General features: G+C 67.8%; 1 protein-coding gene across 1 annotated transcript; it reads left to right on the top strand.

Annotated features, from left to right (window-relative positions):
- Positions 1–6,469: 6,469 nt before the first annotated feature.
- STARD10 (StAR related lipid transfer domain containing 10) lies at positions 6,470–13,717 on the top strand. Its single transcript, XM_086481621.1, has 6 exons — positions 6,470–6,631; positions 11,923–12,070; positions 12,365–12,468; positions 12,702–12,819; positions 13,351–13,403; positions 13,490–13,717. The coding sequence occupies exons 1-6, from the start codon at positions 6,470–6,472 to the stop codon at positions 13,715–13,717; spliced, it is 813 nt and encodes a 270-aa protein (XP_086337747.1).

Below are 13,717 nucleotides of genomic sequence, written 5' to 3'. Positions count from 1 at the left end.
TGCACACCAGCAGGTGGGATTTGCACGCCAGCTGGGGGGGGATTTGCACACCAGCCGGAGGGATTTGCACACCAGCCGGGGGGGGGGGGGTTGCACACCAGCAGGTGGGATTTGCACGCCAGCTGGGGGGGGATTTGCACACCAGCCGGAGGGATTTGCACGCCCAGGTGGGCTCCGTGCTGCCACTGCGGGAGCAGGGTGCGGGGCCAGGCAGCCTCTCCCCTTGCACAGCGCTGGGGCTCTGCCCCCGCTTGTCCCCTCATCCCTGCCCGGTGCCACCGGCCCTGGAGCCCCCCCCCGGGGGGTGCGCGCCTGTGGGGGGTGTGCATGCGTGTGGGCACGAGCACGTGTGTGTGAATCCTGTGTGCACACACGTACGTGCCTTTGGGGGGGGTGTGCACGCGTGTGGGCACGAGCACTTGTGTGTGGATCATGTGTGCATGCACTTACGTGCCTGGGGGGGTGTGCACGTGTGTGTGAATCGTGTGTGCACACACATACATGCATGTGGGGGGTGTGCACGTGTGTGGGCCCGAGCACGTGTGTGTGAATCGTGTGTGCACGCACATACATGCCTGGGGGCAGTGTGCACATGTGTGTGAATCGTGTGTGCACGAACGTACATGCCTGTGGGGGGGTGTGCACGCGTATGGGCATGAGCACATGTGTGTGAATGGTGTGTGCACACACGTACGTGCCTGTGGGGGGTGTGTGCATGCGTGTGGGCCCGAGCACATGTGTGTGAATCATGTGTGCACACACGTACGTGCCGGGGGGGTGTGCACATGTGTGTGAATGGTGTGTGCACGCATGTACATGCCTGTGGGGGGTGTGCACATGTGTGGGCCCAAACACGACTGTGTGAATTGTGTGTGCACACACATACATGCATGTGGGGGGTGTGTGTGCACGCGTGTGGGCCCGAGCACGTGTGTGTGAATCGTGTGTGCACGCACATGCCTGTGGGAGGTTGTGCACACATGTGGGCACGAGCACGGGTGTGTGAATCATGTGTGCACGCACATACATGCCTGTGGGGGGTGTGCACATGTGTGGGCCCGAGCACGTGTGTGTGAATCGTGTGTGCACACACGTACATGCCTGTAGAGGGTATGTGCACATGTGTGGGCACAAGCACGTGTGTGTGAATTGTGTGTGCACACACGTGCATGCCTGTAGAGGGTGTGTGCACATGTGTGGGCCCGAGCACACGTGTGTGAATTGTGTTTGCACGCACGTACGTGCCTGTGTGGGGGAGTGCGCACATGTGTGTTAATCATGTGTGCACGCACGTACATGCCTGTGGGGGGGGTTGCACGCATGTGGGCACGAGCACGTGTGTGTGAATTGTGTGTGCACACACGTACAGGCCTGTGGGGGGGTGTGCACGTGTGTGGGCACGAGCACGCGTGTGTGAATCGTGTGTGCACACACATACATGCCTGGGGGGGGTGTGCACGCATGTGGGCCCGAGCACGCGTGTGTGACTCGTGTGTGCACGCACATACATGACTCGGAGTGCGAGGCCACGCGTGTCCTGGCAAGCCGGGCCCAAATCCTGCGCCCCTCCCCGGCCCCCCCCCCCCGCGGCCCCCCCGGCTCCAGCCCCGCTGCCGCCCCGGTGCCGTTTAATCCCCCAGGGCTCTGATGACACGAGGGACCCAGCGCGGGCTCCACCAAACCCCTTGGGCACCTCCGTCCCCCGAAAGGCACCGAGACGCCCCCAAAAGCCCCCCAAAAGCCCCCCCCAAAGCCCCTCAGCTCCCCGCCAGCGGCTCTCCAGGACTCTCCCCGCTGCCCCACGCACGACAACCGGTAAATCACCGCCCTGGGCGAGCGAAAGCTCCTTGGCGGGTGACAAAACCACATCGAACCGGATGCTTTAAGAGAAGGAAAAAAGTAAAATCGCGTCTTTTGGGGCGCAGAGGAAAGGCGAGAGGCGCGGGGGGGGGGGGGGGGTTCGCTGGGAGAAGGGCTCACCGCGAAGCCCAACAAAATGTTTGTTTAAATTATCGGGGACGCTTTTTTTCTCAGCCCTCGGTGGCAGCTAAAGGAGCGCAGGCAGGCTGCTGACAGCCGGAGTCTCCTCTTTTCCTCCTCCAGCTCCATCAATATTTCAGAGCCGGAGGAATTCGCCCTGTTTCTCATGTGCATTTACAGCTCCGGGAGGAAAACAGGCGTTTCTGCTTATTTGGTAAAGAAAAAGGGGAAAAAAAAGGATATTAAACCACGCTGCGGGCAGGGGAAGCTGCCCCAGGGCGCTTTTCCACTGGGGGATTTGCTGGGGAGGGGGCTGCAGCCGCCGGTCCTCCTTGTTTTGTCGTTATTCCAGCTAGAAAAAAAAGAAAAAAGAAAAGCAAGTTGATAAAAAATATAACCAGGGTTTTTTTTTTTGAGAAGAATTGGGTTTCTTGAGTGCATCGTTAAACATCTGCTTTCTGCCCGCCAGCCCCTGGAGAAGGAGAAGAGCTGGACACGGAGCTCACGCCGGGTGCTGCTGGGCTGAGCCAAGCTCCGGGAAGAGCGTGGGAGCTCCCCAGTGATCCCAGTTTCCCGCAGGAATCCCCTTTTCTTCGCCTGGGCGCTGAGCCTTCGTAGCCCAGTATTTGCAGCTCTCCCCCAGCTCCCAGCAGCAGCCCCCCCCCCCCCCCCCCCCCCCAGCCCCCCGATGCCCGCAGCCTGGCAGCGTGGGCCCCGTTTGCACGGCTAATTTAGCTTTGCATTCTGCTAATTAAAGCCTGGCGGGGAGCTGCGGGATGGAGGGGCAAGGTTAAGGTCCTGCTGGCAGCTCTCCCCAGAGCTGCTGGGGTGTGTGAGGGGGGTAGCGGGGTGAAAGGAGGGGGTTTGGGGAGAGCAGGGGGGGCTGGAGGAGGAGGGGAGGGAGCTGCGCCCCTCGCTCCCCTCCCCGTTGCCATCGCTGGCTACTGGGAGCAGCCAGAAATCGGCATGGCTGCACCCAGACGGTGTTGGGAGTTGTGCCAGGCAGCCCAGTTCCCCCAGTTCCTCAGCCCAGCACACCCGGCTTGACTCTCTGGCTCTTGCGGCGCTGCTCCTCAGCCCCCAGTTCCCCCAGCCCAGTTCCCCCAGCTCGCCCTGCACAGCTCCCCTGGCCCAGTTCCCTGAGCTCCTCCAGGCTGGCTCCCCCAGCCCAGTTCCCTCAGCCTGGCTCCCCAGTTCCCCCAGCCCCTCCAGACCAGCTCCCACAGCCCAGTTTCCCCATCCTGGCTCCCCAAGCCCAGTTCCCCCAGCTCCTCCAGACCAGCTCCACCAGCCCAATTCCCCTAGCTCTTCCAGCCCAGTTCCCCCAGCCTGACTCCCCAGCTCCTCCAGACTGGCTGCCCAAGCCCAGCTCCCCCAGCCCAGTTCCCCCAGCCTGACTCCCCAGCTCCTCCAGACTGGCTGCCCAAGCCCAGCTCCCCCAGCCCAGTTCCCCCAGCCTGACTCCCCAGCTCCTCCAGACTGGCTGCCCAAGCCCAGCTCCCCCAGCCCAGTTCCCCCAGCCTGACTCCCCAGCTCCTCCAGACTGGCTGCCTGAGCCCAGCTCCCCCAGCCCAGTTCCCCCAGCTCCTCCAGCCCGACTCCCCCAGCCCAGCCCCCCCAGTCCCCCCCAGTCCGGCTCCAGCAGGCAGCCGGCTCCCTCGCAGCCAGCCCCGCACGCAGGCAGGGTTTCTAGGCCTGCCGATGACGTCTGTCCTATTTTCGGCTCGGGTTCGGCGTGCGTGGCACGTCCTGGCTGGGGACGTGGGTGCTCCTGCACCCCCAGAGCTGGAATTGCCCCGGGGCGAGGGGGCGAAGCCGGGCTGGGACCCGCTCCGCCGGCCTGGGGAGAAACTTGGGAAAAACTCCAGGTTTCCCCAGCGCAGCAGACACGGGGCTGGGTGGGAAGGGTGGGCAGGGGGCGAGGGTCCCCTCTGCACCAGCCACAGCCCCCCCAGCCTTGTCATCACCCACAGGTGACGGCAGTGGCGTTCCTGCCCTTCCCGCAACGTGGCGTTCCCACGTTGGGCTGGGACGGGATGACCAAAGGTTGTTTTTCCTGCCGGGAGCAGCCGCGCGGCAAGATCCCGAGGTCCCCGTGCTGCAGGCGCCGTGCACGGTGACACCCCCAGTGTCCCCCCCCCGCTTTCTCCTCGGGTTCCCACATGCCAAGAAGGGCCCTATCCTCTGCCACACAGCCCGAGAAGGGGCTCTGCGCCACCCACCCAGCCCCGCTGTGGGTCCCAAGGTGCCGAGAAGGGCTTTGCTCGGTTCCCCGCCACCGCCCTGCTGCTCTGTCCTCCTTGAAATGGTGATTTTTGGGCAGCGGGAGGTGGGAAGAGGTTTCCTTCGCGTTTCTGAGCGGAGAGAAAGAAATCCTGAGTCTGCAGCAGGCCCAGGGCCAGCTGGGAAGCCCCAGCTCTTTCCAAAATTGCCTCCGAGGCAGCACTGCCGATGGCAGCGTGCCCTCGGCCAGCTGCACCGCGGCGCTGCCGCAGCGGGGCCTGGCACCGCTACGGGGACGCGCTCCGCGGGCAGCCACCCTCCGTGTCCCCGGCCACGCGGGAGGGACGATGCTTGTGTGCTGCGGGACGTGGCGGCGGAGCGGCCACGGAGCGTGGAGAAGGGGAGAGGGTCCCCGTCCCGCGCTGTTGGCACCCGTGGCCGCTTCGGGCACCCCGGGGTGAGACACGGGAGGGTGGTGCAGGATGGGGTGAGCGTGCCGGGGTGAGCGTGCGAGCACCCATGGCTGCGTGCAGGCAGCGGAGGTGTGTGTGCACCCCTGTGCGTGCACCCATGGCTGCGTGCGAGTGACGGATGTGTGTGTGCACCCCTGTGCATGCACCCATGGCTGCATGCAGGCAAGGGACATGTGTGTGCACCCGTGTGCGTGCAGGTGCAGGCAAAAGACATGTGTGTGCACCCGTGTGCGTGCAGGTGCAGGCAAGACATGTGTGTGCAGCCATGGCTGTGTTGAGGGACACATGTGTGCACCTGTGGGTGCAGATGAGGAAGGTGTGAGTGCACCCCAGTGTGCGTGTGCAGGCAGGGACACACGTGTGCACCCGTGTGCGTGCACCCATGGGTGTGTGCAGGCAAGGGACATGTGTGTGCACCCGTGTGCGTGCAGGTGCAGGCAAGGGACATGTGTGTGCACCCGTGTGCATGCACTTGTGTCTGTGTGCAGGCAGGGGAGGTGTGTGTGCACCGCTGTGCGTGCACCCATGGCTGCATGCAGGCAAGGGACATGCGTGTGCACCCGTGTGCGTGCACGTGCAGGCAAAAGACATGTGTGTGCACCCGTGTGCGTGCACCCATGGCCGTGTGCAAGCAAGGGACGTGTGTGTGCACCTGTGTCTGTGTGCAGGTGAGGGACGCGCGTGCACCCCAGTGTGCGTGTGCAGGCAGGGACACGCGTGTGCCCCCGTGTGCGTGCACCCCTGTCTGTGTGCAGGCGGGGGGGGGGGGGGGGGGGGGCGGTGCGGGTGTAACCGCACGCGGCGCGTGTGCGTGTGCAGCAGCGCGTGCACGCGCGCGTGTGCCCCGACAGGGGGTGTGCGCGGCGGGGGGGTGCGTGTGCACAGTGCGGGGCTCCGTGCAGCAGTTGGGTGCGTCTGTGTGTGTCCCCAGCGCTCCCGCTGCCCCCCCCCCCCCCCCCCCCCGGGGCCCCCCGGCCTCCCCCAACCCCGTGTGTTCCCCGTCACCCCTCCTGCTTTCCCCGGTGCCCCCCGGGCTCCCCCCCGCCCCCCCCCGGGGCTCCTGGTGCCCCCCGGGCTCCCCGCACCCCGGTGCTCCCGATCCCCCCCCGCTGTCCTGGGTGCCCCCCGGGCTCCCCCCACCCCGGTGCACCCCGTCACCCCGCCCCGCTGTCCCCGGTGCCCCCCGGGCTCCCCCCACCCCGGTGCTCCCGATCCCCCCGGTGCCCCCCCCCCCGGGTGCTCCCGGTCCAACCCCCCCGCTGTCCCGGGTGCCCCCCGGGCTCCCCCCACCCCGGTGCTCCCGGTCCCCTCCCCCGCTGTCCCCGGTGCCCCCGGGCTCCCCCCCCCCGGGGCTCCACGTGCCCCCCGGCCTCCCCCCACCCCGGTGCTCCCGGACCCCCCCGGTCCCCCCCGGACTCCCCCCACCCCGGTGCTCCCGGTGCCCCCCGGTCCCCCCCCGGACTCCCCCCACCCCGACGCTCCCGGACCCCCCCGGACTCCCCCCACCCCGGTGCTCCCGGACCCCCCCGGGCTCCCCCCACCCCCGGTGCTCCCGGGGCCGCCCCGCCCCGGCCCCGCGGCCCCGCCCCGGCCCATCGCGCACCGCGCACCGGGCGGCGCCGCGCACCGGGGATGCCGCCACCGCCTCCGCCACCGCCGCCGTAGGGGCCGCCGCGACCCCCCCCGCGGCACCGGCACCAGCACCGGTGGTGGTGGTTTTTGGGGGGGGGGGTGGGGTGGGGGGGGTGGGGGGCAGGCAGGCAGGCAGGCAGGCAGCGGTGATTCCGGGGGTCATGTCGTGTCGCGACAGCGTCCAGATCCCCGACGATCGCGATTTCGGGGCGTTCCGAGCGGAGTGCGAGTCGGAGCGGGGCTGGAGCCTCACCTACAGCAAGGCGGGGGTGGCCGTCTGGGTCCAGCTCCTGGAGCCCGAGCGATCCCTCCACAAAATCAAGGTGAGCCCCCCCTTACCCCGCCCACCCCCCCCCCCGTCCCGTGTGTCCCCCCCCCCCGTCCCCGAGCACCGGGCACCGGCGGGACCCAGCGCCCGGGGGCGGGCGGGGAGCCGGCAGCGCGGGGGGGAGGGGGGGCGGTAGCAGAGCCCCTGGGGCAAGGGGAGGGGGGTCCTGGGGGTGCCAGAGCATCCCCGGGGACCTGGAGGCAAGAGGGGACCCTGGGGTGATGCAGCACCCTGGGGTGAGCGGGAACCCCAGGGGTGAGTGGGGACTTGGGGGGGGCGATGCAGCACCCTGGGGTGAGCGGGGGGACCCCGCAGCAAGTGAGGACTCGGGGGGGTGATACAGCACCCTGGGGTGACTGGGGACCCCAGGGGTGAGTGGGGACTTGGGGGGGGGGGTGATGCAGCACCCTGGGGTGAGCGGGGGGACCCCGCAGCAAGTGGGGACTCAGGGGGGTGATACAGCACCCTGGGGTGAGCGGGAACCCCAGGGGTGAGTGGGGACTTGGGGCGTGGGTGATGCAGCACCCTGGGGTGAGCGGGGACCCCAGGGGTGAGTGGGGACTTGGGGGGGCGTGATGCAGCCCCTTGGAGTGAGTGGGGGGACCCTGCAGCAAGTGGGGACCCGGGAGGGGGGGGAGGGGGCGTGAACCAGCACCTAGGGTGAGCAAGGATTGTGGGTGCGAGCTGTGGCAAGTGGGGACACTGGGGTGATGCAGCACCTTGGGACACCCACAGTGGCGATTTGGGGTGTGGGGGGTGTGAAGCAGCAGCACCCTGGGGTGAAGAGGGACCCTGAGGGTGAGTGGGGACCCCAGGAGTTAATGGGGGCTGTGGGGCAAAGAGGGGAAAGCAAGGACAACTGGGGTGAGGCAGCACCTTGGGGTGAGCAGGGACTGTGGGTGCGAGCAGGGACGCTGTGGCAAGTGGGGACCCGGGGGTGACGCAGCACCTTGGGATAAGTGGGGACCCCAGGGGTGAGTGGGGACCCTGTGGCAAGTGGGGACCCTCAAGGGAACCAGCACCCTGGGGTGAGTGGGGACTTGGCCGAGCTGGAACCCTATTGCAAACAGGGACCCCAGGACAAGTGGGGTCCCAGGGGTGAGCTGGCACCCCAGGACAAACGGGGACCGTGGGACTGAGTGGGGACCCCAAGACAAGTGGGGTCCCAGGGGTGAGCTGGCACCCCAGGACAAACGGGGACCATGGGACTGAGTGGGGACCCCAGGACAAGTGGGGTCCCAGGGGTGAGCTGGCACCCCAGGACAAATGGGGACCGTGGGACTGAGTGGGGACCCCAAGACAAGTGGGGTCCCAGGGGTAAGCTGGCACCTCAGGACAAACGGGGACTGTGTGGGGACCCCAGGATAAGCAAGACCCCAGGGGTGAGCTGACACCCTGGGGTGAGCGGGGACAAGGAGGGACCCCTGGGGACAAAGGGGCTGCACTGGGGACTCACCCAGGGACAAACAGGGACCCCGGGGGTGTGGGACCGTGGGGCCTTGGTGCTGCCTGTCCCCCCCCCCCCCCCCAGCCCCTGGGAACCCCCCCAAGCACTCGCTGCACGGAGGAGCCAGGGCTGGGCTGGGGGGCTCCTTGGGGCCTGCTGGCCACTGGCCCGCTCGCCCTGGGGCCTGTCCCCATCTGGGCTGTCCCCTGGCGCCCACCACAAGCCCTGACCGGAGCCCCCGGGTCCCTGCTGCGCCCACCGGTGGGGTCCCTTCCCTCCCCGGTGCCGTTTTGCCGGGCTGGCACAGGCGGGTTCGTCCTCGTCCCTCCGGCAAAGCGGGCACACGGGCGGCATTAACGGGGACCGGCCACCAGGAATCGCAAACTGGGGACACGAGCAGCGTTCAGGCTGGGGTTGCCGGTGGCCACGGGCCACCGCGCCACGCTGGACCCTCTAGCTGGCTCTCGGCGGGGCTGGCCGATGTCCCCGTCCCCGCTGGCACCTCCGCGGGGTGATAGCGTCCTCGCCGCCCTGCCGAAGCCCCGCGGGGATGGCGGGAGCCCGGTGGGGGTGGCAGGAGCCCGGCGGGGGTGGCGGTGGTGGCGGTGGCGGCGGTGGCGGCGGTGCGGCCTGCTCGCCTGTCGCTCTGCAGCAGCCGCGCCAACAAGCAGCGCCGGGGAAAAACCCGTCCCTGGGGTGGCGGCGGTGGCACCGGCTGTGCCCGGCATCCCCACCCCGTGCCCGCCGGGCCATCGCCTCTGGTTGCTCCCCGGCGCCGGCCTCGCCGCGGCCGCGGCTGCCTGGTTGGCGTGGTTGGGCTTGCGGTGACCCGGGGACAGGTTTCCCCGTCGTGCTCCGGTGGCAGCGGTGCCGTAGCAGCGAGCCCCCCCCCCCCCGGGGTGGTGGTGGCGGGGGGATGGTGGGGACAGTTCCCCGGGGGTTTGGGGGTTCCCCGGTGCTGCTCCCGCCGCTGCGGAGCCCCACGCGTGGCCGGCGGGACGAGGAGGAGCGCCCATCGCCGCGGAGTCTGGGCGGGCTGGCGTGGGCACGGCTCTGCGGGGCGGCGCGTCCCTTGTCCCCACGCCAAACCCCCCTGCACCCACCCCCCCCCCCCCCCAGCCCTCCCGCTTGCTCTTGGGGTGTCGCCGCATCCCCAAATATCACACGGCGGGGGGGCGGGGGGGGGGAGTGGGTGTCCCTGCCCGTCCCCTGCCCATCCCGGCAATCCCGGTGTGCCACGTCTGCCAGGAAACCAGGGACGTGTGTTGGCAGGGAACCAGCCCCAGGTGCGCACCAGGATGTCCTGGCGTGCTCCAGGGACATCCCGGAAGGTCTCAGGGGGGACACCCCCCCCCCCCAATCCCTATGCCACCCCCCCCATGGCCCCCAGCAGCCCCCAGCCCCACCACCTCCCACCCAAGGCGGGATGCTCCCCGCTGGGTTCCACGCCAGCCGGCGGGATGGGCAGCTCCTGGCACACGTGGCACGCTGGGGGGTGAGTTGGGGTGGTCGCCCCCCCCCAGGGATGGGGCTGGGGGCTGCCCGCTCTGCCTGGCCCTGGAGACCTCCGAAGGGTTGTTTTCCTCCCTGGTTGCTCCTTGGCTTTCTCCCTCCTGCTGCTGCCCTGTAATTAAATGAAACCTGAAGGTCTCGCCCGGGCTGCCGTGTCCCCATCCCCCCGTCCCCCCCCCCAATCCTCACCTCCCATTAGGGATGCAGCTCCAGTCTAACCTGTTTTCCGGAGGTTTGGAAACCAGTTTGTGCCACTTGGACCTGACACAACCCAGGGCTGATTCAGCGGCGGGGACGTGGGATTTGGTGGCCTCGGGGCTGCCCCGAGAGGGCTGCGGGGGGGTGGGGGAACCCGGCTGGGACACCCCCCCCCCCCCCCCTCCCTGCCCACCCCGGGTGGTTGGGGACCCGAGTCCCCCAGGGAAGATGTTGTCCCTGGCTGCTCCGAAAGGACGGCGGGGAGCCATCCCGTGGGAAGCGTTGGGAGGGGGCTGGAGCTTCACCGGAGCCGCCGGCATGGCCAGGCTCTGGGCAGCCCCCCCCGAGGATGTGGGATGAGGGGTTGAGGTGACCCTGGAGGGGCCGGTTGAGGTGACCCCTCAGTGCCCGGCACAGCCCCAGCGCCAGGGACTTCTCCTGGTGCCGGCCATGCCGGTGTGGGCGCAGGCAGCCGCCGTCCTGGCACGGAGCTGCCCCTGCCAGCCCCTTCCCTGCAAAATCCCAGGGGCCGGGAGGGGGTCGGGGCAGAGCCTGGCACGGGCAGCACCTTGCACCCGTTGCATTCCCCTCCCTCCTCTCGGTCTTCCTTCCTCCTTCCTCCTCCTCCTCCTCCTCCTCCTCGCCCCGCAGACGTCAGAGTCAATATTGACTCAGGGCTGGGGCGCGCGCTGCTCTGGGCGCTGCCCGGGTGGCACCGTCCCCTTTCCCAGCAGGACCCTTGTGAGCCCCGTCCGGGGACATGAGTCACCCACGGGCTGCAGGGGGTTGGGGACGGGATCTGTGGGGTTGGGGACAGGCTCTGGGGTGGGGGATGGGATCTGTGGGTTTGGGGACAGACTCTGTGGGGTTGTGGTGGGATCTGTGGGGTTGGGGACAGGCTCTGGGGTGGGGGATGGGATCTGTGGGTTTGGGGACAGGCTCTGTGAGATTGTGGTGGGATCTGTGGGTTTGGGGACAGGCTCTGTGGGATTAGGGATGGGATCTGTGGGGTTGGGGACAGGCTCTGTGGGATTAGGGACAGGCTCTGTGGGTTCGAGGACAGGCTCTGGGGTTGGGGGTGGGATCTGTGGGTTTGGGGACAGGCTCTGTGGAGTTTAGAACGGGTTCCATGGAGCAGGACAGGTTCTGTGGGGTTGGGAACGGGCTCCATGGTGTTGAGGATGGGCTCCTTGGGGTTGGGAACGGGCTCCTTGGGGTTGGGGACAGGCTCTGTGGGACTGGGGACGGGCTCCAATGAGTTAGGGACGGGCTCTGTGGGTTTGGGGATGGGCTCTGTGGAGCAGGGACAAGCTCTGTGGTGTTGAGGACAGGCTCCGTGGGGTTGGGGATGAGCTCCGTGGTGTTGAGGGCAGGCTCCGTGGAGTTTGAAACGGGCTCCGCGGAACAGGGATGGGCTCTGTGGGGTTGGGGATGGGATGTTTGGGGTTGGGATGGGCTCCATGGAGGTGGGGATGGGCTTTGTGGGCTTGGGGATGGGATCTGTGGGGTTGAGGACAAGCTCTGTGGGGTTGGGGACAGGCTCTGTGGGGTTGGGGACAGGCTCTGGGGTTGGGGTTGGGCTCCGTGGGGCAGGAACGGCCTCTGCAGGTGGAGGCTTTGGCTCTGTGAGCACCATCCACGTCCCGCTCGAGGGGCCGGGTGCTGCCGTTCCCCTTGCCGGGGCCGGGGGTCTCCGGTGCCGCCTGATGGTGCCCGTGGCTCCTCCACAGGCACCAGCCCCCCGTGGTGCCACTGGTGCTTTGTGGGGAGACCAGTGATGGGGGGGGGGGGAAGGGGGGAGGCGAGGTGGGAAGGTGCCCCCTCCCTCCAGAAGGATCTTCTGGCATCTGGGGCTCAAGTCCACACTGGCCCTGCATGCTCGGGCTACGAAGTGGCTCTGGGTGGCAAACTGGGCCAGACTGGGGCTGAGCTGCTGCTTGTTGGGATCCAGCTCCTCTGGAGGGGTTTTGCCTTGGTTTTTTGGGGGGGGGGGAACCTAAAAGGAGATACCAACCCCCCCCCCCCCCCAAGGGTCCCCACTGTTGCCCCTTCCTCTTGGGGAGGGAAGGGGGTGTCCCCATGGCCACCCGCCCCCCCCAGGGTGGTTTCTCAGCCGCCCACCCCTGCAGTGCAGGATGGAGTGCAAGGACGTGCCGGCGGAGACGCTCTACGACGTGCTGCATGACATCGAGTACCGGAAAAAGTGGGACACCAACGTCATCGAGACCTTCGACATCGGGAAGCTGACCGTCAACTCCGACGTGGGCTACTACGCCTGTGAGGAGGGGGCTGGGGGGGAGCGGGGGGGGGGGTGTCCCGGGGTCGGGGGGAAGGGGGAGCTGAGCCCCGGGGTTGTCCCGTCATGGCAGCATCCCTGGGTTCAACATCCCCGGGTTCAACATCCCCAGGTTCAACATCCCCGCGTTCGGTGGTGCCCAGGCGTCATTGGGAGAAGCCCACGTAGCAGTTTGGGTGTTGGGGGGGGGCAAGCTGGGACCCCTGGCGGGGATGCCTGCGCTGGAGGAGGAGGAGGGGGGTGTCTCACCTTCGTCCCCCCGCTGTCATCCCCAGGGAAGTGCCCAAAGCCCCTGAAGAACCGGGATGTCATCACGCTCCGCTCCTGGCTGCCCATGGGCACCGACTACATCATCATGAACTATTCGGTCAAGCACCCCGTGAGTGTCCCCCGGGGGGGGCGGGGGGGGGTGCTGGGGGGGTCCTGCCCCTGCTGGGACGGGGCTGGCTTTGCCCCACGGTGTCAGCCAGAGCTCGGGCTGGAGGGGTCAGGGGGTTGGGGAAGCCCTGCCTGCGGTCGGTGCTTGCCTGTACCCCATCCTGCCCCTGCCACCAACGCGTCCCTGTCACCCCCTCCCCCCCCACTCCTTGCTGTGTGTCCCCCCCCCCGCAGAAGTACCCCCCTCGGAAGGACATGGTGCGAGCGGTCTCCATCCAAACGGGCTACTTGATCGAGGGGACGGGAGCCAAGAGCTGCACCATCACCTACCTGGCCCAGGTGGACCCCAAAGGTAAAGGGGGACCCCAACTCCTGTACTCCTGGGGCTCAGGGTCCTTGAGGACAATCCCCCTCCAACTCGGGGTGGGGGGGCGGGGGGGTCTGGCCTCACGGGTTGGACAAGGTTAATCAATCAGGCTGGATGTTTCCCAGCGCTGGGAGGGGCGGGTGGGCTTGGGGTGGGCTTGGGGTGGGCAGGGAGGCAGGCGGGAGCCTCTCGGGGTGCAGAGCAGGAGCGATGCCGGGAGGAGGAAACATTTTGGGCCCATTCTCTTGGAATACTTGTTTTTTGGGGGGGGGTGGGGGTGTAGAAGAGGCAGCCAACCCGCTGAAACAGCCTTTTTTTTTTTTCTTTTGAACTCAGCCAGGTGCTGCGATAGCAGTTTGGGTTAAACCCCCGATTTCCCCGGACTCGTCCCCACCCTGCGCCCGCTCGCCCTGGCCCCTCTCCAGCTGGGTGTCCCCAAGCCCTCCTGTCCCCAAGGTGTGTGTGTGGGGGGGGGTGTGCCGGGGGTCTGAGCCTTCCTCCCTCTTGTCTCGACAGGTTCTTTGCCGAAATGGGTGGTGAACAAATCCTCGCAGTTCCTGGCCCCCAAGGTGAGTCGCTCACCCCGGAGCATCCCGGCGGGTGGAGGAAGGATTCCCCTTACCTGCTCCACCTCCAACCCCGACCTTCCTCCCAGGCGATGAAGAAGATGTACAAAGCTTGCCTCAAGTACCCGGAGTGGAAGCTGAAGCACAACCCGCACTACAAGCCCTGGCTCTTCCCGGAGCAGAGCCGGTTGCCGGCCCTGCCGCTCTCCGAGCTCTCCCTCCAACACGCCGACTCCCTGGAGAACATCGACGAGAGCTCCCTGGCCGAGACCAAAGAGGACCGCGGCGAGGCCAGCGACGAGGACAGCGTGAACTGA

This window comes from Leptosomus discolor, chromosome 1 (assembly GCF_034619465.1).
Source record: "Leptosomus discolor isolate bLepDis1 chromosome 1, bLepDis1.hap2, whole genome shotgun sequence".
Lineage (NCBI taxonomy): Eukaryota > Metazoa > Chordata > Aves > Leptosomiformes > Leptosomidae > Leptosomus > Leptosomus discolor.
Note: the sequence above shows the minus strand (reverse complement) of the source record. Positions and strands in the feature narration are given on the sequence as shown.

Coding starts and splice junctions, on each gene's coding strand:
- STARD10 (XM_086481621.1), top strand. CDS start 6,470: ATGTCGTGTCGCGACAGCGTCCAGATCCCCGACGATCGCGATTTCGGG. Junction 6,632..11,922: donor GATCCCTCCACAAAATCAAG/GTGAGCCCCCCC, acceptor CCACCCCTGCAG/TGCAGGATGGAGTGCAAGGA. Junction 12,820..13,350: donor GGCCCAGGTGGACCCCAAAG/GTAAAGGGGGAC, acceptor TTGTCTCGACAG/GTTCTTTGCCGAAATGGGTG.